Genomic DNA, 22,847 nt, shown 5'->3' on the forward strand with positions numbered 1-22,847 from the left:
AAACAGGAAAATTGTAGCATTTCGTATTTTCGGAAAATATCCAATAGAAGTTACCTATCTATATATCTAGGCAAAGATTTTTTTAAATACTAAAACCTGAGATTTTTGCCACCTTGAATTGGATTTTTCTTTCAAGACAGTTATCCAGATAGGGCTCAAATATGTGTGTCTCTTTACCAAAGAAGTTGTGCAGTTATTTAACTTCCATAATCAGGAAAAAAAATAAAATAATAAAAATAGAACTAATCATTACTGATAGTGTTCCTATTATTAACTTGCTTCTGAGGCACCCAAAATATGCTAGACATTTTTTAAACAAAGGTGATGTGATCCCTGCACTAATAGTTCTATTCATCTTCTTGTAGTCTTAGTCCCATCTATGTTGGGTCAGCTCTGTGTCTCCTCCATTCCAGTCTGCCTTGAGGCAGTTCCTTGGAAACTCCACAGCTGATCAAATCCTTTTTATATAGCATCCATCCATCTAGCATCCCAACCCTTTTCTTATCCTTTATTTTTAAGTTTAACACCCTGTTTCCTGTATATTTGTCTGATCATCTTTTCATGTGATCAAACCATCTAAGCCTGGATTCCCTCAGCTTTCCTATAATTGGTCTCACCTTCACACTTTCCCTAATGTGTTTGGTTCTGATGGTCCACCCTTGTAACTCCAAGCAACAATTTTAACATTTTAATTTCCATTGTATTCAAGATCCACTCCTCTCTCTTCTTTGGTGCTGAGCATTCAGAGCTATACAAAAAGCACAGGCCTAATAATTATTGTATAGCTCTTTGCCTATCAAATAGAAAAGTTTCTCCTAACTCCTACTGCAGATCACTTCAATCGCTTCTCTCCATGTAGTCCATGACATTCCTATTCTGCTTTGTCACTGAGTTCACCATTACCCTGTACTACTGAACCTAGGAACTCGAACTTCTATACCTTTGCTAGTGGCTGGCCCCCCAGACTTACAGTCTCGTTGCCTTCCTGAAACTTATCATTGAATCTACAGACTTTCTGCTGATTTTCATGCCATTTGTTTCAAGTATGCACGTCATCTCACTAAATTTTCCACTTCCTCTCTGCTCTCTCCCACAAGTACATTATCATCTACAAAAAGCATGCATCAGCATGACACACTCAATGTTTTCTGTAACCGCATCAAGCACCATGGTGAACAAAACGAGGCTCGGTGCAGAGTCTCAATGCACTCTGATTCTTAACTGAAATGGTTCAATTACTTCACATGACTTTTTAACTGCGGTAGCAGCACCCACATACATGTCCTGGATGAGTCTGATCGCTTTCAGATATCTGTTCCATCCTCAAACAACTATATGACTTTTTTCAGAACATGCTCTTAAGCCTTCAAGACCTCTTCTCTTTATTTTTCCACTAGCAATCATAATGTAAAGATAGCATCCATCATTGATTTGTCTGGCACAAATCCAAACTCATTGTTGCTGACTTACTTCTCTTCATAGCCTCTTATCAATAATCAGACTGAATTTGCCTGTTTCACTATTCTATAGAGGACTACTTCTCAAAATTAAAGTCGGTCTACTTTTATGGAAATTTGGTTTGCACAGCCCCTTCCATACATTCAGTAAGGTTATTTAAATATGTGATAGGACTATTCAATTACAGAGAGCTAGATGTTTCTGTTGAAATTATTGATGTTGGAGAGTTAAAAGATATCATTATGCTTCAGAATAAATACCCATTGTGAGTAGTTCATACCTCTCAGAGCTACTGTGCACTCTGGGAGACAGCTCTCCTTTGATTCTCATTTTAGAATATCTTTTCAGTTATAATAGCTGCAAAAATCATTTTAGGAACAAGTTTTAAATTCTGCAGACGCTGAAGAGGCCAAACAAGTACCCCCCACATATGGCAGTTTAGGGCCAGTCCCTGGATTACTATAACGAACAGACCAAACGGGGTGTGGGGGGAGAGGAGGGGAAGACAGAGAGAAAGAAAACTTACCAAGGAAAGACTCTACATCAGGAACAGCCCCTAGCCCCTTCAGCAATTCATTCAGTAGGTCATTCTGCTCAGGAGCAATGGCATCCTGGTGTTCTAACAGCAGCTATAAACAAGTGCAAACAAAATGATTATCAGCGAAACTAATGAAAATACTCAATTTCTCCAAATGGTGCAATATACTCACAAATAGAATGCTCAAAATAAAGTCTTCAGAGCCACAGTGGGCTTACAACATGAATAAGGACTATGGAGGACCAAAGGAAAGAAAGTGCTTGCTTACAGGCTGTGGTTTCAAGACTGATGGTTCTATTTCCCAGTCTGATGGTTGGCTCACCCTTGGATCAATATTAGAATGCCAGCAAATATATACAAACTGAAGGGAGTGAGTCCTCAAAATATTAAAACATGTGGGTAAAAGCTCCAATTTAGCAGCTGCTTAAACAATTAACAAAACATCACCACTAAACAGAATCAGAATTGGCACTTCACTTGACAGTCTTAGACACCAAAGAATAAGGCCTCTGATCAGCATATGCTGAAGTGCTTTGTTGGATCAGGACCTTAATGGACAAGGGGACTGAACTGTCTTCTTCATACTGGTGACCTCATCAGAGCAGGGTTGATTCACACCATGCTATGCAGAATGAGGAGGCTCACACTGCTGATGCTTATTGCTGTATTTTTTTTTAAATACAGGATTTCCTACTCCTGTGATCAATTTGCTACTTTTCCAATATGCTCCTAGTGCCAGTATCAGTGATTTTATTGGCACTAAGATAACAGGAAGTACAAACTATTAATAATACAACTTGTATTGCAGCTGTGCACACCTCCAAGGAGGAACAGTTTCGCAGTCCATAAAAAGCCTCTGAGAACAAACTTGTATATGTTGCATTATTAAAAAAAAGCATAAATGGTATGGGCCTGAAGAATGAGTTTCCTGTAATTAGACTGCTCGTTTCTGTACCTATCACTAGCATTTACTTGAGGAAGCAAGTGGCACTGTGCAGAGTTTGATAACAGTTTGTGTTTGCTAGTTCTCAAGGTCTGTTTTCCACATAAACAGGATTCTTACGATGGAAGTCTGTTTTAAGGTTATGGTGCCCATGGCCACCAGTTTAAACTGAATTTAAATACAAGTGGAGTAAAACATATGCTATATTTACAGATTTCAGAACTCTGATCGTTTAGAGAGTGAAAAGCCTATTCAAATCAAAAGCTGTGTTCACTGAAATATAGAGGCAGCTAAAAAACTTCGTATCCGGGAAATCAAAGGCACATTAAAGATTCTGGGGGAGACAAAGAAAACAATGACAGTTTGGTGCATAACTAACATTTTGCTTTTGAAAATTTCCCTCAGTCTCATCTACATGAGTGCCCTGACATTATATTTTATATAGTGTATGCTGTGCATGTATTCATGCGTACACTGAAATTGCAAATTTAAGACACACAGAAATTTATGATCTTTAGATATAAAGCTGCCTTGTTTCAAGCCTTAACTACGTCCTCCATACACATATGAACTACATGAAATCTTGGAAGAAAAGACTGTCCCCCTTGACTAGTGTTCTACTGCATGACAAGTAATGTATATCAAAAGTGTTCAGTTAATCCTGATAAAGTACAGAACACACTAAACCAGATTACACACAAAGTGACAAATGAGAGGTTCCCCATAATCATTTGCACCATGTGAGATTCAGCCTCTAAGTCACAAACTTGACAATAGCATAGCAGGAGTTGAATATCATGCCAGACACCTAAATGAAACAAGTTAAGTGTTGACAAACAGACAGGAAATGAAACAAATACATCCTCAATTCAAACTTGAAGTGGCAGTTGTCTTTAATCTAGCAAACACTATGTTTCCTGGCAGGCTTAGCCATTAGTTCTTGCATGAGTAAGGCTAATTTTTAACTCACTGTCTTGGGAGTGAAGTATTCCATATTTAAAAAAAAAAAAATCCATGATTTAACATTTCTGGGTTTTGCACATTAGTGGATGACTGGTAGTCTACTAGCTGTGGAAGGACCATATGGTATACATCTAAATTATGTCCTACTGAATCACACTATAAACTACAGTTTCTGCATTTCATCTGTTCCTTATCCAGAATAAACATACTTGCAGGATACCACTGCCCCCTAAATCACACTCTTACATCTGCTTCCAGCCAAACACATGATGGAATACCAAAGTCATAAAATGTACAAGATTTTACTTTCATCTCAAAGTCACACTAACTCTAAAAAAACAAGTCCCCTTTCTTACCAAGAGGAAGTTTGTAATTCAAATAAACTACAAATGGTTCATGACTACTATATACCAATAAGAAGTTCTGCAATTTTTTTTCTTTTCAGTTAAATGCTCTGAAAGAAAAATACTTTAAATTTTATTGTCAGATTCTTATTTTGGTTAACACTGTTTCCAAACTATTATTGTCTCTACCATTCCCATTGGGGCTAATGGGGTGGAAATGCAATTCTCTCCTGCACCATACAGTACAAGTTACAATAAATGTTAAGAAAAGTTTGGTTCTAAGGTTATTTCATACACTTGGACATTGAGATGATCAGAAAGGAAGAGTAAAGGAATTCCTTCATGGCATTTTAGGAAAGTCAATACAGAACATCACAGTTATTCTGTGATTTTGTGGAAAAGTTACCCTTCTTCCAAAAAGTAGTTTGAGAAATTTCTCACGAACAGATTAAACAGTAGTAGTTTAGCTAAAATTTCTTTCCGTTCACTTACTGAATGGGTATTGATGATTTCTTCAATGGAGATGTATATGACAGGTTTGCTGAGGGTTACCATATCAGAGTACTCATCAATATTGAATTTCTCCTCTGGCTCAGGAACATCACATGCTGTCTGAAAAAAATTCCTAAGAAAGTAGTAAGATGAGAAAGATAGGTTAAATAATTATACAATAAGAAAAACATGTTTTAGCTAACTGTAGAGAATTGGAATAAGCTTCTTGTTTGAAATGCAAGCTATATGAAGATTTCTGCTACAATCTATTAATGCTGCATAGGAATGCCAAGGTACAAATCGTAAGTAGCATGTCACAATGTAAATAGGAGTGCTTACCTGTCTCTACAGAGACAAGCAGGTTTATTTCTTCAAAATAAGATTTTTCCCTTTCAGCTACAAAGTTGTAAGCAAGAATTATTTGGCACCTTTTTTTAAGTTGTTCTGAGGGATCTAGTCTAGAATCTGGGATTAAAAATAATCCTCCACAAGATATAAAGGAAAGATGCTTTGCATAAATGGTTACCCTCATTGTACGAAAGCAGCTCATAATTTTGACAAAGTTTAAGAGCAGTAATTAAATCTCATGCACACTAATACAGGCTGTCTGAATGATACAGGGCTGAATGATACAGGGCAGTCAGATATATTAAATTTAAAACATTTAAAATCCCTGCATCACTCCACTGCAATGTTTAACTGTTTGGTGCTCAGGAACACTGTGCAAAATATAAGGACATCTGGCAAGATTATGTTACAGTGTAAGAACACTATGGGAAAATACACAAAAGATGTTAACACAAAGTGTTACTATGCCTATACCACTATCTATATCTAGACAGACAGAAGCCATCCAGTGTTTCAGAAGCAGGAAACAGTTTCTCAGCATTTTTATTGATAACTAAGAAAAGTATTGCAGAGATAATGGAAAAATCTCTCATCTCACACTTAGTAACAGAGCAGATTCTAACCCTCTCAGGTTATCATCCTCCTTGGAGACATATCACCAATTTTCAGCAAAAAGTTAATTTAATGAGACATGGGATTCTTCTTTTTGTAAAGATCAGAGCCAAATTAAACACAATGAGCAGGTCTTCCTCCTCTTTGTTTTTGTTATTAATTAATAAAATGACTAAACTGCTTTAGTATCCTTGCTCACGTATGGCTTCTAAATGAAGGTTATAAGAGTAGTCCTCAATAAAAAGATGTTTTCTTTTTCATACAGAAGAGACGCTTCTAAAAGGAATAATTAATGTACATTTGAAATGTTCTGCTGTCTCATCATAACCACCCAAAAGAGCTACAAGGTAAAGAGCATAAATTTCAAACAACTTCCTTGCAACACAGAAGGTCTGGATTTTCCCGAGACACTTTTTAGCAAAATATTTAAATTGTAATTTCCTACAATTGTTTCTCTCAGCTGAGATGGCTAAAGTTAAAAGACAGCTCTTCCTGGCTGGGAAATAGTTTACATTTACAAAGGAGTAATCTCAGCCACCAGACTGAAAAACGATCAGCTGTTCTACTTACTTAAAGCAAGCATTAGTGCGTGTTATACAATGAAATGCTCCATTAGACTCTCATAGGAATTTTTATTGCAAAATGAAGTATTTGGATGACTGAATACTGCTGAGCAATACTAAAATTACTTGCTAAACAATAGTACTGAACTGGAAATACAGCACATTTTTTTCCCATTACAGAACAAGGCAGAGTGATTTCTATACGAAGGATTATTCATTGAATTATAGTCAGGTAAATAGAGTAGGTCTACCTTATCCACCCCCAAACAGTTTACATTGAATAAACATTTGCATGAGGTTTTCACACCTGAACTTCTGATACGTCTGTGACAGGTAAGTGTTCATAGATGAAAGATGCGCACTCTCTCCTTCAAAGAGTTTGTTAGAAGCAGCGTGCTGAAGGACTTTTGCCACACACCCTAAATTCCTCCTCTGGTCAGAGTGTATCTGGCCTCCAGCTGTCATGTCAATTATATCAAAACCATCAGGAGCAACAATGGCCGGGTTCATGTAGCGATAGTATAGGAGGTTTCCAACAATCTATAGGAGAAATACTTTGAGAATTTTTTTCTTCCCTGATGTACACTTTATTACATTCTTAGAAAGCTCAAAGACTACACATTTCCTGGTTTAGATTTTAATAAATCATTAACTAAGAGGTGGTAGAGAGCAATCTGTACAAACAACTTCTGAGTAAGTATTATCTAGTTAGCTAACTGGAAAAGTCTAGTGATCCCACAGAGATAAAAAAAAGATGTTATTTAGTAATGGGCACTTACACCAGGAGTATATTTATAACAACTCGTTTAAAAGACAAAAACAAACCAACCCCCACCCCCCCATACAGGAAAAGAGTGCCATCTCCCACCAAGATTTCTCATTTCATCAGAATTTTGGCCAGGTCTAATTTTTAAAAATCACATTTTAAAAAAAAATGTTTAAATATCTGAAATTTTGGATGCATATATCAAGTTATAATAAATCCTGTACTCATTCAAATGAAATTTCCATTACTATCCTATTTCAGCTGAATCAGAAATACTGAGGATAGACATTTGTAAAATTTGTACTTCTATCCAACCTAAAAGCAGGAAGTGCAGAGATTTTTTTTTTTTTTTTTTAAAGTTTACATATTATTTAACTTCATAAATAAGAGGTTCCATTCTCTTTGAGCTGGCTGTAATGTTTATCCCAAACTTCTAGCCCATCCCAAATATTTTAGTAACGATTTTTTTTTTAATTAAAGTGGCCTACCTGATAAATTCTACGTTTATCCATTAGAACTGGGCAGGAAACAGTTTTCCTGTCCTGTGAATATTTGGGAATTCAGAAGATTTGCCCATTCAGCACTGTGATGAAACTGAGAACTTTTGCAGTTTTTTTTCCGAGGAAAAAAACAGGATGGGCAGTAGAGAGAGACCAACCAGGCCAAGACCAGTCAATGACCCAAGGATCAGGTCACTCACATGGGATGTGGGAAATCTGGATTCATGTTCCTACTCTGCCCAATCTAGAACAGGGACTTGAACCAGGGTCTCCCAAAACCCAGGTGAAGGCCTTAGACACTGGGCTATTGGCTGGTTTTCAGAAACTGCCTCTTCTGTTATATAAGAGTACCAGGTACTAAGCTGACCCAAGAGTTGAATTTCTGTGGGTGAGAAGTGAAGTGAAGGACTCCTGACCTCTAGTACTTACTTCCTTTGCTAGTTTGCCATAGCTCATGCCAAGTCACTCAATGAAATGTTTGGCTTTTGAATTTAAGGGTTTTCAAATGGTGAGCTGTGCTGGTCAGCCGGCAGGGTAGAGGTGCCTTGTGGTGGAATCAGTTCACTACCCATTTAAGCGTAGTTGTCAGAGAAGTTTTAAAATGATGTAAATTTATAGTGACCCCCAGGCACTATGGTGATGGGCACCAAAGAAATTCTTGTAAACAATGTTTATTGTAAACAATATTAGCTGTATTGTTTATTATTACGTAAAAGCAGAATAAACTTCACTGCGGAGATTTAAATTCCCAAAATGGCTCCAGACAAGAATTGTAACACAAAAATAATGTCTTTTGAAGGATACTAAAAAAATCCTCAAAGTAATTCTGGATCCATTACAATTCAATTTTTTAAAATGCAACACAGATATTGGCAACTGTACTGAGATGTAAATATATCTAATTAAAGCAAGATGTAAGACCTGAAGTTATGTGGCAGGCACACAGAATGACTTCACATTGCCTTCTGCAGAATACAATGGTTCTGATAGATTAAGGGAAGGGCACTGTGCCAGGAACATTCTGCATCATTTGACAGCACACACGCTCCAGTCTAGACAAATGTCACATTCTCACAACATTTATAAGCATCTTAAACAAGTGTAGTGGATGGATTAATTCATCGTTTGCTCTTTTAACTCTGCCCAATTGTATTTATAGTATTAAAAAACTTTTGAAGTAATTTGTGTTAAGTGTTCTAATTTCACCTTAGCAGAGTTAAAATTGCAAAACCAGAGTCATATTCTTCACGGAAGATCAGTATTGAAGCAAAATCATGCAATCAATTATTCCTAGCTTCCTGCAAAGCACCAGTGAGCTGATTTTCAATGGTGCTGGCCCACTGACTTCTATACGTGCTACAGATGCTCTGCAACATTGACTATATTTTCCAAGTCAGGCCATATTAACACATGGAATTCCTTTCATCTTCACCCCCAGAAGTTTCTGTAAATACAAGTGTTAACAATTCTGTAGAAAGCTTATATGCAATAAATCTTGCTTTTGGCATAAGCAGAAAGAACAAGCTGCTAACAGATCACCTCACAAATCTACCTTTAATAGTTCATCTTCTGTTGCATCTGGGAATTTCTCATGGAGCGAATTCTTCAGAACTTTGGCTATATACCTCATTCCATAACTACATATAGAACAGATGAAAAAGGAAAATAATGGAAAGACTTGGATGAAACAAACAAATCATTCCATTCAATCAAGATACTGCATTTTCACAGACTAACCACTTACACACAAAACAAGATGATAATGAAAAAAAAATAAGGATTTATATTACAGATGCTCACTAGGTTTTATATCATATTTTGAATATGTGATATGGAAGAACTCTTCCCTCTGTTGGAGAATTGCTATTATCTGTGGTACATGCCTTTTATAATATCAAGGCAGTACAGATGGCTGTTTATACTGAATCCTGCATCAAATGTTATTGTACAAATGAACTGAAGTTATGAGACTTATAATTTGACACTTACGGCATCATACTGAGCGATGAGAATATGGACACAAGGACTTTATCAGTTACTGTTCTCAAGCTTTGAATTGAGGACTCCAGTCTATTTACCACTTCCGGATGTTCTAATGCTTGTTCTGTTGTTACATCGTATGGCAATTTACTGCAAACGCAAGAGAGGTATTTACTGGGCTAAACTAAACTGTGTACTATGAAATTACAAACAACATTAATTAAAAACTAAATTTGTTTAATGCTATACAGTCTCAACTACTTATTTCATGTATATTTCAGAGAACACAAAATCAAGTGACTTAATAAAAAAAATCATTTGAAGAATTGGTTTTTAACAGAAACAAAAACCCCACCATTATCATCAGTTCATTTTTTTTAAAATGAAAAACAAAAAACAAACAAAAAACCATGGAAGTGATATGAACTGTCTTCTTCCAGATACAAAGAGGAAAACATCTACAGTAATCCTCACTTAACGTTGTAGTTGTGTTCCTGAAAAATGCAACTTTATGCAAAACAATGTTAAGTGAATCCAATTTCCCCATAAGAATCAATGTAAATGGGGTTGGGTGGTTAGGTTCCAGGGAATTTTTTTTTGCCAGACAAGAGACATTATTTACATATACAGTATAAATTTTAAAGAATTTTAAGCAGTTTAATATTGTACACAGCAATGAATAATTGTGAAGCTTGGTTGAGGTGGGTGGAGTATTTCCCAGGGAATGCCTTGCAGCTAAATGATGAACTAGCAATCGGCTGAGCCCTCAAGGGATAATACGCTGTGGTTAATGTAGCCTCACACTCTACAAGGCAGCATGGACTGAGGCAGGAGGGAGGAAAAACAATGGATGCAAGAGCTGCAAACTCTTCCCTGCGAAAACTGAACATGATGAACCCACGCTATCCAGATGGAGCGCACCACTCCCTCCTCCTGACAGCACATGCATGGCTGCACAGGTGCTGACTTTCTGAAGTGCATGACAGATAGAGAGGGGGACGTATGTACGTGCATTACCCCTTTAAGTACGTTGCCCTTTTAAGCGGATCAGCCACTTCAGACAGGATGCAACAGCTTCCAGCCAGCTCCCTCCTTTCTGTCCCTCTCCTCCGCTTTGTGGAAAGGGGGCACAGCGGGGGGAGCAGGAGCAGGGGGAATTTAGGGGAGCTGATGGGGAGGGCTGCCGCCTCCCCCCGGTTCTAATCCCCACAAGGAGGGGCTGGTCTCCCAGAGAATCCTGCAAGCCGTTGACAAAGCAGGCAGCTGCCAAACAATGTTATAAGGGAGCACTGCGCAACTTTAAACGCGCTTGTTCCCTAATAGATCAGCAACTTAACAACAAAACAATGTTAACTGGGACAATGTGGTTAAGTGAGGAGTTACTGTATTATTATTCTAGTGTGAGGGTTCTTATGTACTAGTTCAGGGGTCGGCAACCTTTCAGAAGTGGTGTGCCGAGTTTTCACTTATTCACTTTAGCTTAAGGTTTCGTATGCCGGTAATATATTTTAATGTTTTTTAGAAGGTCTCTCTCTAAGTCTATATTATATAACTAAACTATTGTTGTATGTAAAGTAAACAAGGTTTTCAAAATATTTAAAAAATGTAATTTAAAATTAAAATACCGGTACTAATCTTACGCCACCGGCCCACTCATCCCACTGCCAGCCTGGGGTTCCGTTCACCTAGTTTGGCAGCGGGCTGAGTGGGGCTTGTGGGACCCCAGCTGGTAAGGGGCTGGCGGCTGGGACCAGGGGTGCAGGTGGGAATGTGAAGAGGGGGTGCAGGAACTCCCGTTTGGTGCTCAGGGTGGGAGTGGGGATGTGGGAAGGTGCAAGAGTCAGGGCATGGGGTGGGGGGCGCAAGAGTCAGAACAGGGGCTGGAGGTGTGTGAGGGGGTGCAGGAGTCAGGGTGCGGGATGGCTGGGTATGTGTGGGGGTGCAGAAGTCAGGGCTGGGTGTGTGGAAGAGGTGCAGGGGGTCAGGGCAGAGGGTTGTGTGTGTGGGGGGGGCCTCAGGGGTCAGATCAGAGGGTTGGGGTGCTCAGCAAGGGCTGGGGTGCTCCCAGCACCCTGCTATGAGCGGCTCACAGCAGAGGGCTGGAGAGGATATGCCCGATTTCACCCCCCTTTCCCCAGGGCCCCGTCTGTCCCCACCTCTTCTCTGCCTCCTTCCTGGAGCAGCGAGCACGCTGTGGCTCCGCTCCCCCTCCCCCTCCCAAGGGCAATCAGCTGATTGGCGCAGGGAAGGAGGGGCAGGAAAGCACCACACTGGGGGAGGGTGGAGCTTGGCTGCTGGCAGGACCAAGCTTCTGCCTTCTGCCCCCGCAGGAGAGAGCAGTGGGCGGAGGGGCTGAGTGGGGCCGGGACCCCGGCAGGCAGCAGCGTGCCATTAAAAATCGGCTCGTGTGCCGCAGGTTGCCAACCCCTGTACTAGGTTGTGTGCTGAGAGGAAGGATAGTCCAGAGGTCAGGGCATTAGCTTAGAAGTTGGGAGACCTGGTTCAGTTCCCTGCTCAGTCACAGACTTCCCTTGTGACCTTGGGCAAGTCAGTCTCTCTGTGCCTCAGTTCCCCATGTGTAAAATCCTCACGGGGTGTTGTGAGGGGCTCATATATTAAAGTGATGGGGTACTTAAGATAGAGAAGTGTTTAAGTTAGTCCGTCATTGGGGTTCCAATCCTTCAGTCAGAACGGCAAGCACTGGCTCTCTGTGCCATTGCAAAGCTCCGTTGAAGTCAATGAGGCTCTGTAATGGTGCTGAGGTCCATGCTAGCAGATCTGATCGCAGGTTCTGGGCGTAAATTTATAAGCTACTTCATGGAGGAATCTACTATGCTATAAAATAACAGTACTAATAAGAATTACACCTCAGCAAAAAGATACATTAAGTCTCATTATATTACAGTGAACTGGAGTATCACAAGCATACACCCAGATGCATCTTCATGGTTGCTTGTGGAAGAGAAGAAAAAGCTTCACCCAATGACAAAAGGATCTGACATGAGGAATCACTCAAATATTAACCGAATGAAGATGAACTATTCTATTTTTTTCCCACTTACCTGGCCTCTCCAGTCTGCATTTCCAACTGGTTTACCCATGCCTTGTACACTTCCACAGCGCTGGTGTTGATGAGGAGGGATTTGTCATCCATGATTTCCTTCACCACTGGGGCCAACAGCTGACGCAGCGTGTTCTGTCCACGAGCACCTCGATTAAAGCTGACAACCATCTTAATGACAGTAGGGTTTCCAGTGACTATATCCTGTATCTGGTCTACTTTGGAACTGCATTAAAAACAAAACAGTCTAACTGTACTTTAACCAATTTTCAGTTGTTTTTTTTAATATACAAGTTTGAAAGGTTAGAAAAAATCGACAAGTTCCTAACTGGTTCTGTATTGATTAAAATCAATGTAGCCCTCCAATTTATGGATTTTTATATCAACACAGAAATAGCTTTTATAGATAAATCACTAATCCATGAAACATAATAAAGATTAAAATATAGAAGTGGCCCTGACAATAATGACTGACAGGAATTCATAATAATTCCAATTAGTACCATATTTACTGTATATACTTGATCATAAGCCGTTTTGTTTATAAGCCAACCCCCCGCCCCGCTCAAGATGGATAAGTAAAAACGGAAATTTTTTATGACCCGTTCATAAACCAACCCTGTAACTCAGGGGTCAGCAAACTTTGGCTCCCAGGCCATCAGGATAAGCCACTGGTGGGCTGAGACGATTTGTTTACCTCGAGCATCCGCAGGCATGGAGGTAAACCTAAGTAAATAAAGTGTCCCGGCCTGCCAGAGGCTTACCCTGATGGGCTGGGACAGCAACTGGTGGGGAAATTTGGGGTTGGGAGGAGAAGCTAGGGGTCAAGGGAGTAACCGCTGTGACCACCCCCCACATGACCCCATCCCTAGCCCAGGACCCCCAGACTCTCCCCATCCCATCCCTTCCCACCTTAGCTGGGGCAGGCCAGGGGAGGATGCCTCTGGCCTGGATGGAGCTGCTCCGGCAGGCTGCCTGCCAGCCCCGGAGCTGCAGCAGCTTTGGAGGCTGTGAGGAGAGCTGTGTGGCAAGAAGCAGAGACACACTGACCCCGCTTCTTTACTTCTGGCTCTGCTGGTTGTGCTGCCTCTCCTTGTTCCCTCCGGGGGAGGGGCTGTGTCCCACCTCTCCCGCTCTATACCTGTTCATAAGCCGACCCCCTTCTCTGATGCTTCCCTTTTTTACTAAAAAAATTCAGCTTATGAAGGAGTACATACGGTAAGTCCAGTTCTGGGAACAATTTAAGCACATGCCTTCAGTATTTTGCTAATATGGGCCTTACTGATTACAATCTATCACAGGATGATCCCTCTGCTTACGACACATTTACAAATTACATTTGTGAAGAAAAATAAAAGCTCTGAAACTCAACTGCATATTCAAACAAAAAGTAGGAACAAAGAAGCCAAAATAGTTGTACTTTTAGTACCCCTCTACCCCGATACAACGTGACCCGATATAACACGAATTCGGACATAACGTGGTAAAGCAGCACTCCGGGCGGGGGTGGGGGGGGTGGGGCAGGGCTGCGCACTCCAGCGGATCAAAGCAAGTTCGATATAACGCAGTTTCACCTGTAACATGGTAAGATTTTTTTGGCTCCCGAGGACAGTGTTATATTGGGATAGAGGTGTACATGCAAGTATTTACCTTCAAGATTAAGTAAAAATTTAAGATTACGCAGACTTTGCTTCTCTACCAGAGAGAGACAGCCTCCCTGAATCTAAGGTATAAAACATTTATAACCTTCTCAGTCAATTTATTAAGTTCCACTGATATAAGACTTTAATTTCCCCACTGACAAATAAAAATATGATTCGACATCAAATGAAAAGCAAGTTTAAGAATGCAGTTCAAAGAAAATGTCAAAGTCTAACAGATAGGATATCTTCAGAGGAATGGAGGGTTCTATTCAATGTACATACTTTATCTCCTCTTCTAGAGCAGTTTTAAAGAGCTTGAGAAGCAGGTATTCTTCTCGCTGATTGGAAGCATAGTTGTACAGAGTAAAAATGACTGTATCCATGAACTTTGTTGACTTGTTCTGAGGCATCTGGAAAATCAGCTTAGCCAGATACATGGGATTAGTCTAGGAAAGAAACATTATGGAGGGTGATTTGTATATTGCTAAAATGATAAGTTGTCCCACTACCTGCACAAGCCTTAAGGAGCCTTCTCACCTTTGAATGGACACGTATAAAACTTTCATTAACACTAATGAAAGTTATGTTTGCATGGTTAAGGCTATACCTTCTCATAGCTGTCACTATTAAAAGCTTCACATTTACGCTTTTGGCCTAACTTTAATGCAGCATTCACTATACTGAGCATTAGGCTATTGTAACACTAAACCTGGGGAATAATGTGAATGCCAGTGGTAGTTGGTACTTGCAAATGACAATTGTAAGTATTTTAATGGCTACCTCCCTAAGTTCTGTACTCCATGCACTACCTCCACAAATGGAAAGCCAAGTGAAGCCAGTACTAAATATTTATCACTCCAGTCCTTATTATGATACTTGTATTTTTTAAAAAAAATACAAAACAACCTACCTGAAATATACCCTAAACTTAACTTCCTTTGAGTTAAAAGGTCACTTGGGGGGGGAGGTGTTAGACATACATCTCTCCCCCTCCCCCCACAAATGAAAGTGGGGTAGGGAAACCATCTTTCCCTATACAAATAAGCCTTTAAAGAAACTTATCCAAAGTCAAACTGATAGAAGACAAATACACAAAAACAGACATTACATAATAAAAGGTCAATCATGCAGTAGCTTTTTTCCCCTACACACAATACACAGAAAGTAATTTCAGTATTTTTAAACTTGAAAGATAATGTGGAAGAAAATGATTTTTCCTACTCAGATTTGAACTATGCATCCAAACTGACTTGACAGGATGGAGGTGGAGGGAGAAAAGGAAAAGACATAAAACCAAGCAGGCCTAAAAGAGTTGGGAATTTAAAATAATTTCAAGGAAGGGAACAGCAACGAGTTATCTCTTGCACAATTTAAGGCCAATAGAGCTGTTTTCTATTGGGGAAACAAATGTAAACTATGCAGTATTAATTGTCAAGCCTGTTTAAAATCAAGCATCCAGTGAACAAAACTTGCTGGCTGTGCTCAGCTGTGGTCTGTAGTAACTGTATTTACTGTACACTACATCTGCAAAGAAATCTCTCCTCATTCTCATTAGAACAAGAAATGAACACTTTAAAGTTTTTCTTAACACAAGCCATTTGGGGGCAAATTAATCCCCACATTAGGACTTACCTGCAAAAGGTAAAACAAGTGTTGATAGGCTTCCAGCTGTTTTCTCCTCTCTTTGCTCAAGCCTTTGATGCCCTGTTTGTCACCAGTCACCATCTCTTCCACCTGATTTTTGCTTTTTTTGTTTAGCTTCTTGCTGTGCAGTACCACATCCTACAGACACAAGTGAGCCATTATATATATTCACACAGAAACAAAGCAATATGGTACACTGCCATTTCTCCATCATCTTAAATAGGATGTTTCTACATTGGTCTATTTATTAAAAGATGTTAATGTCAACCCCTTTTTTATATTGAGGCCCAATATAGCACATTAACTAGACAATATTGTTCATGACTACATCACTTTACTCATGATGAGAGTTTTATTTAGATTTATAAAAAGGCAAAACATCAAGCTCTGAGTGCCATCTCACATCAGTTAAAATTCAAAAGAAAAGTATATTAGACTGTCTAAACACACAGTCCCTACCCTTAACTCCCATGCTCAATCAAATCTGGCTCCAAAACATAAGTTTTGGCATGTCAGCAACAACCCAGTGTAATCCTATCATCGCATCCCCTTCCCAAGCAGTGGGAAAAATTTACTGCTGGATAGAATTTCAGTGTGGATTAAATGATAATTGTCAGGGTACCTCAAGCTCACATACAGGCTTTTGACAACTAACAAGAGCAAACTCTTTACAATGAGTTTTAAAATTGGAAGTCATATTTGTTCTATTGTTAGAAAGCTGCTTAAAAACCATAAAGAATGACCTCATGCTTTTGGGTAATACTGCTGCCCATGTCTATCATCATAAAAACACCTGGTATTCAGTGAGATGTGAAGTAACATGGTACAGGAACTAAACGACTCCTACTTTTGCTTCCCATTGCAGCACTGATACTTTAAGAAAAGCTAACTGGCAGGCAATAAAGTGGAAGAACAGAAAGAAGCAAACGTGTGCCATTAACTATTCCAAAGAACAGCAGTGCTCAATGATTTAAGACCACTCCTAGGTCAATTCTCACCAAAAACTCTTTCTACAGTACAGCTACTTCTTACATAGGTTTTATTGACCGTGGTTCATCTTGGCATACGCTAAACAAGAAAAAAGGCAACTGTTTCACTCCCCAGGAACATCCTAACTGATCCTGCATTCCTTCAGCACACAAACCTCCACTGCCTTTAGTGCATTCTACAGAAAGAGTTTGAACAAAGCCTGCTCACCTGTAGAGAGATCCTGTTCTTCACTAGCAGCCCAATCTTTATATCCATCAAGTTCAAGTCTTTCTCCAGCTGTTGATTGGATCGGATTTTTGTAACCACCTCCTCCCTTAACCTTGTTACTTCTAGTTCTTCCTGAAAGTCTAAGTCACTTTGGTCCAGGAGGTAAGCAAATTTGCGCAAGACGTTCAAGGGTGGATTTTCAGCACCAACTGCAGTTAAAGGTAAATGAGCTCATATTAGATATTTTATTTGCTTGGTCTGACATGCACAGACACAGAATACCTTTACATTTATAAATATCAATGTTTAAAATTCTTTTGTACCTTTTGTACATATAGTGACATCTATGGTCAGAATGCCAAACTGCAGAAAGGAGTTTGTCATTGAGAGCAAGAGTAGAATATTTTGTGTAACCAGAACTATGTGTAGTAGATCTATATAAATGTATTAACCGTTTAACAAATGTTAGTATCACGATTTCACTTAACTGCTTCTGAAGAGCCAAAATGCAAGACTCAGGTATTTGAAATCACAACTGAACACTCTTATTCTAAAAATTGTTTCCCCACCAGTTTACACTCAAATGTTTATCACCAGCACTTACTTAATGTTCTGTAGTCATCCCTAGCTTTGTTTGCCCTAAGAAATGCTTGTATTTTCACAATTTCTTCATTCTGAAAAAGACCAAGACTAAACACTTTAGAAGGCATTGAACAGGAAACCTCAACTAACAGGTCATGTTCTATGAAGAGAGATAATGAAGAATACTATAGACATCTACCAAACACTGGTATAATTAGAAAAAGTTTTAATGTCTTTACAGTTATAATGTACTCTGGGAGAACCTACAGTATCTGTAATTTCAAGAAATACATGCATTACTGCTACATTAGTTCTCTTCTCAAAAGGGGATGGGGTGAAGAAATGCCTTACGTGATCCTTGAAATACTGCAGCCGTTTCTTGTATGCCTTCCTCGCTAGCCACATTTTGACCCATGACTGAATCTAAAAGTCAAATAAAAACTTAAGAGGAATTGTAGGAGAACTAAGAAAAACTAATTTTATTTGGCTCTTTTAAAAAATGAGGTTAGATGCTTGACTGACCCACCAGTTGCATAGCACACAACTTCAGCAAAGTCAATGGAGTCACATGCACAGCTGACGAGATGATTGGGCTCTGTGATCTAATGGCCAGAACACTGGACTAGCCAGTGGGACTGGGACTCAGGAGACCTGGGTTTGATTCCTGGCTTTGCCACCAGTCTGTTGGGTGCCCTTGGCCAAGTCACATTCATCTCTCTGAGCCTTTGTTTAATAAAATAAATAAATACATAATAATTGGAGATATACCAATCTCCTAGAACTGGAAGGGACCTTGAAAGGTCATTGAGTCCAGCCCCCTGCCTTCACTAGCAGGACCAATTTTTGCCCCAGATCCCTAAGTGGCCCCCTCAAGGATTGAACTCACAACCCTGGGTTTAGTAGGCCAATGCTCAAACCACTGAGATAATGACATGACCTCCTTTTTGCAAATAATCATACTTGACAGCCTCTGGCTTTTAATGGAAGACTCATGGTATTAATCGAAGAGCAGTTTTCTTGAATTACTTTGTCAGAACTTTGAGCCTGCCATGTAACGCCCAGCGGAATACGAACACTTGCAGTTTTACTGCAGCAGCCCCTCTCCCTAGATTCCTTGGGCTTTCAAGTGTTTGGATTCCCCCAACAAGCAGGAAACATCATTATCCATAGAGCAAACCCTAATTCCGCTCATCATAGATGGAAGTTTACCTTGACGATAGCAGCAACATTGCCTTGAAGCACCCGCAACCTGTCAGTGTAGCTTTTCCTTTGTTTATATCCCTTCCAGGAAGCCTATTTTAAAAAGCAGGTTAGTAGTGTGACCATTAGTTTCACTATGCATATACTTGGAAAATCAAGTTTATAGATCTTGTTCCACAGAGAAATTGCTGTTTAATTTAAAGGTGATGAGAAAACGTGACTGAGGCACATCTGTACTTTACATCCTTTTACAAGCCCTCATCCACTCCTGTGGCATCAACAGTCACCTCTGTGCTGATGACTCGTAAATCTACCACTCCATTCCTGACCCAGGACGTCAGCCTCGGTGTCACTCAGGCCTGAAACCTCTCAGTCCAGTGCTCTGCATGCCATTTTTGATTTCAGACTCTAAGCCTGCACCTCAAAGCAGTTTCCAAATCTTGTCTCCTCTTGTTCCATGGTGTCACAGAGCTGCCCTATCCTCTGTCTATACTAGTATAACTTTGTCCTGGCCCCCTTCATCACCAGTCTTGACTACTGTAACCTCCTTCCCTTTCTGGCCTTCCTGGCATCCATTGTCAGACTCTCAGGCCCATTCAAAACCCAGTTAAGACCTTCTTGCCTTTTCTGATCACACCACCCTCAAATTTTTTCATCTGGCTCCCAGTTCTCTATCCCATCAAACACCAGTGCTGGTCCCTGCCTTTAAAGACCCTGCCAATCTAGTTCCTCCCTCCTTACCCACTCATCTTATTGTGTTGCCCGTTTTACCAATGATGCCAACCTCTCTCATCCGCCTATCTGCTTCTCACAAGCCATTTGGACTTCACTTCTCCTAACACTCCAAAATAGCCATTTTTATTGGGATGCCCACAGGAAGTTGACATCTGGCTAGGGATATAGCCAGTGGAGACTTGCAACATTTATCTTATGTTGCTTGTGTAAACACATGTTTTATTACCACTTCCTCCATCCAGTTTCTAAGGATAGCTACACATACTTGCTGAATCTGGTCTTGGAGGATTCCTTCCCAAAGAGCTCGCAATTTTTTGTACTGGGTCTGTAAAGTATCTTAATAAAGCCTTTGACATCACCATAACATATTTTACTAATAATCTGAAGTAGTAGCAAAAATAAGTTTTAATTCATTGCAGTATGTACCCATTCTAGAAAAAACAATTTTTTAAAAACTGAACTTTAATGCTAAAAAATTCAAGCTTATTGAGCAAGTCTACTATTATAGTATATGCAGGAATAGTGTAAAAATATGTAAAACCACGAAGTGTACACAAAAGCATCATTGCTGGCCTATCAAGATGTGCGTGATACTTATGATCTGTAAAAACCAAAAGTAAGTTTCCTTTGTACCCCTTTCAGAGTACTGCGCATTAAGCAAATCCAAGTAATACTCTTGGAATCAGGCAAAGTTGTTAACGTTGCCTGTCCCTATTCAATTATACGAGCATTCGCTTCGTAAAGCGGAAGCAAACTGCTTCTGACTGGGGGAGGGCAGAGAAAGGAATGCATTTCCTGAGTGAACCATGCCTTGGCAGAGAACTAGAGCTTCAAATTACCTTCCATCCTCCTACTCTTTTCTCGCACTCCCATTTGAACATGCTCAGGAAGAAGCTAGTGGTAAGAATCACTGGGCTTCTCCAATTGGCCTGTTATATAACTACAGTTATACATTATCTATAGCCATTGTAAACTGGAGTTTTGTCAGTTTAAACACAAAGCATTTCTTTCACTGAGCGCATGGACCTGTGTTTGTACAACAATTCAGTTCTGTAAATAACAAATGCCACAAGAAGTCCTTTCTGCAAAAGAAGGTAGGAAGATGATATACACCCAAAAGGTCATACAGTGTCACATGTAAAAAGCTACCAACACCCAGAAGAAGTGACTGTGTCTTTATATTACACAGCAATACCTGTATTTTGATCACAGATGGTTCCTGTTTTTGGAGGAATCCTTTTCTCTCCTCATAACTTTTTCTGACTAGGAATCCCCTTGCTAGGGCTTGCAGCTGAAGAATCAGGTTTTCATTAGTGAACCACAGCTGCTCTCGATTGTAATCTGCTGTAACTTGCCCAACAATAGTCTGGTAAGAGATCATGTAAAAAGTGTTTAATAAGCAATGAAGCAAAGCGGAAGGCAAACCATTTCAGAATTTGGATTCCATTCTCTCCATCCATCCCTATTATGAAAACCCCTTCAATTTACTCCCCACATTTTTAACCACTCACAGAACTGAGAACCACAATGTTATTACTATCATTTGTTTAAAGGAGGACTGAACTCCCTTCAGACCACATCATCAATAAGCTGAAAGGACAGGTTTTAGCCATTACAAAGCTTTTCAAACCAGGGGGCAGAGGTCTTTGCTTTTGCAATACTACCAATCCCTATTAACTCAAGAGCGAGAAGCCCGGAGTCTAAAAATGGAACCCATACATCTGTGTGAAAATGCTTATTTTAGGATTTCTAAGTTTCAGAATGACGTGAAAAAAAAATTCTTCTGAAACCAGTCAGGATGTGAAGAATCCTACTGCACAATTTTGGAATGGCCTACAAGTTTATCTACATTGGGATTTTAACCACTGATCTAGCTGAACCAGTGCAAACCGTTACCATGGATTCACTACATCAGTGTTTCAGTGCAAGCCACTTTTTACTGGGTAAGCCGCATTGGAGCAAGTCACTTTTTGCACTGGAGTAGCACATGTACAGTAGTGGTTTGCATAGGTACAGCTAAATGCAGTCTAGTAACATGTAATAGCACATATCAGTGTAGCAACATCAGTGACTGAACCCACAGCATAGGCCTGCTTAAAAGTGGCCTCTGATTCAAGAAAGCCTTTATGGATGTGGTTAAGGGCTTTCCTTATTTGGGGGCCCATGTAGAGTACAATATGCTACACAGTACTATAACTGACCAAGCATGATTACATAGACTTGGAAGATTATTCAAAAGCAGATTTAAGGGTACTTATGATTGTATGATATTGTCCAAAGTGAGGTGCTTCTGAGTTGTCAGCCCCCTTCTAAGGGTTTGAATAAACTAAGATTAAGTTCTACTGTATTTGGGGAAATGAACAGCCTAAACCAAAGTCCAATTAGATAATTCTCTCTCTTTTCCTTTGTACTTTTAAGGCCCTAAAAATCTTGACATAACCACTTCCTTTGTATCCAACAGTGTTAAACCACTCACTTCTGCGTTTATGTTGCAGTTGCAGCAACAAGGAGTCCTGTGGCACCTTATAGACTAACAGACGTTTTGGAGCATGAGCTTTTGTGGGTGAATACCCACTTTGTCGGATGCGTGTAGTGGAAATTTCCAGGGGCAGGTGTATATAGATGCAAGCAAGAAGCAGGCTAGAGATAACGAGGTTAGTTCAATCAGGGAGGATGAGGCCCTCTTCTAGCAGTTGCATGCAGTCATTTTGAGCATGTTAGCACTCTACCTGTATTTCTTCACTGGTTAGCCAAGAAGTTTTTGGTATAAACCCTTCAGGCGGAACAAAGGTACTCTCTCCAGTTTCCACATTATAATAATAATCATATCTATTCTTCATTAGAAGTTTGAGCCATGGACCTTCACTAGAATCTAAAAGCAATATATGTATACTGTTAGTTTACATTTAGGAGCCTTAATACATTTATAAAAGATTGTCTCCCCTTCCCCTCCACCTCTCCTCCCTGCCAAAGAATGTTTTCAATTATTTTACATATATGAAAAAAAGACAGCACAATTATTGATCTACCCTAAACTAGGAAAATTTTGCAAAAATATCCTGCTATATTAACAATGGCTCAGTTCCAATGGTGTGGACAACAGTGAGGAACATAGTAGAGACTGGCTACCAGCTGGAATGGACATTTTCAAGAACGGTGTTATCCATCTCTACTCAGAATTGACCTAGTCAACATGGTATTTAAAATGCTGGCAGCAGTCAGTCTATATACTAAGGCTTCTACCATTGCTAACACTGGTGGATATGAAGCAGTGTTAG

At 39.8% G+C, this 22,847-nt stretch overlaps 1 protein-coding gene and 1 long non-coding RNA gene across 4 annotated transcripts in view; one reads left to right on the forward strand and one right to left on the reverse strand.

The window, feature by feature from the left end:
• LOC120408066 overlaps positions 1-12,572 on the forward strand; it is a 57,293-nt gene extending 44,721 nt beyond the window's left edge. Inside the window, exon 3 of the long non-coding RNA XR_005600401.1 lies at positions 12,413-12,572. This is a non-coding gene — a long non-coding RNA (uncharacterized LOC120408066). The remainder of the gene's footprint in view (positions 1-12,412) is intronic.
• The window catches only part of IQGAP2 (IQ motif containing GTPase activating protein 2), a 225,549-nt gene that overhangs the window by 26,344 nt on the left and 176,358 nt on the right, over positions 1-22,847 (reverse strand). For all 3 annotated transcript variants that reach the window (XM_039544573.1, XM_039544574.1, XM_039544575.1), the window contains 14 exons: positions 22,299-22,441; positions 20,765-20,935; positions 18,844-18,927; positions 17,986-18,057; positions 17,657-17,726; positions 17,053-17,261; positions 15,844-15,993; positions 14,494-14,657; positions 12,570-12,794; positions 9,517-9,657; positions 9,080-9,164; positions 6,569-6,801; positions 4,739-4,871; positions 1,985-2,087 (listed from right to left, as the gene is read on the reverse strand). In XM_039544573.1, coding sequence (XP_039400507.1) covers positions 1,985-2,087; positions 4,739-4,871; positions 6,569-6,801; positions 9,080-9,164; positions 9,517-9,657; positions 12,570-12,794; positions 14,494-14,657; positions 15,844-15,993; positions 17,053-17,261; positions 17,657-17,726; positions 17,986-18,057; positions 18,844-18,927; positions 20,765-20,935; positions 22,299-22,441 — 1,983 coding nt within the window. The remainder of the gene's footprint in view (positions 1-1,984; positions 2,088-4,738; positions 4,872-6,568; positions 6,802-9,079; positions 9,165-9,516; positions 9,658-12,569; positions 12,795-14,493; positions 14,658-15,843; positions 15,994-17,052; positions 17,262-17,656; positions 17,727-17,985; positions 18,058-18,843; positions 18,928-20,764; positions 20,936-22,298; positions 22,442-22,847) is intronic.

The sequence above is a fragment of the Mauremys reevesii genome, linkage group 6, assembly GCF_016161935.1.
Source record: "Mauremys reevesii isolate NIE-2019 linkage group 6, ASM1616193v1, whole genome shotgun sequence".
NCBI lineage: Eukaryota > Metazoa > Chordata > Testudines > Geoemydidae > Mauremys > Mauremys reevesii.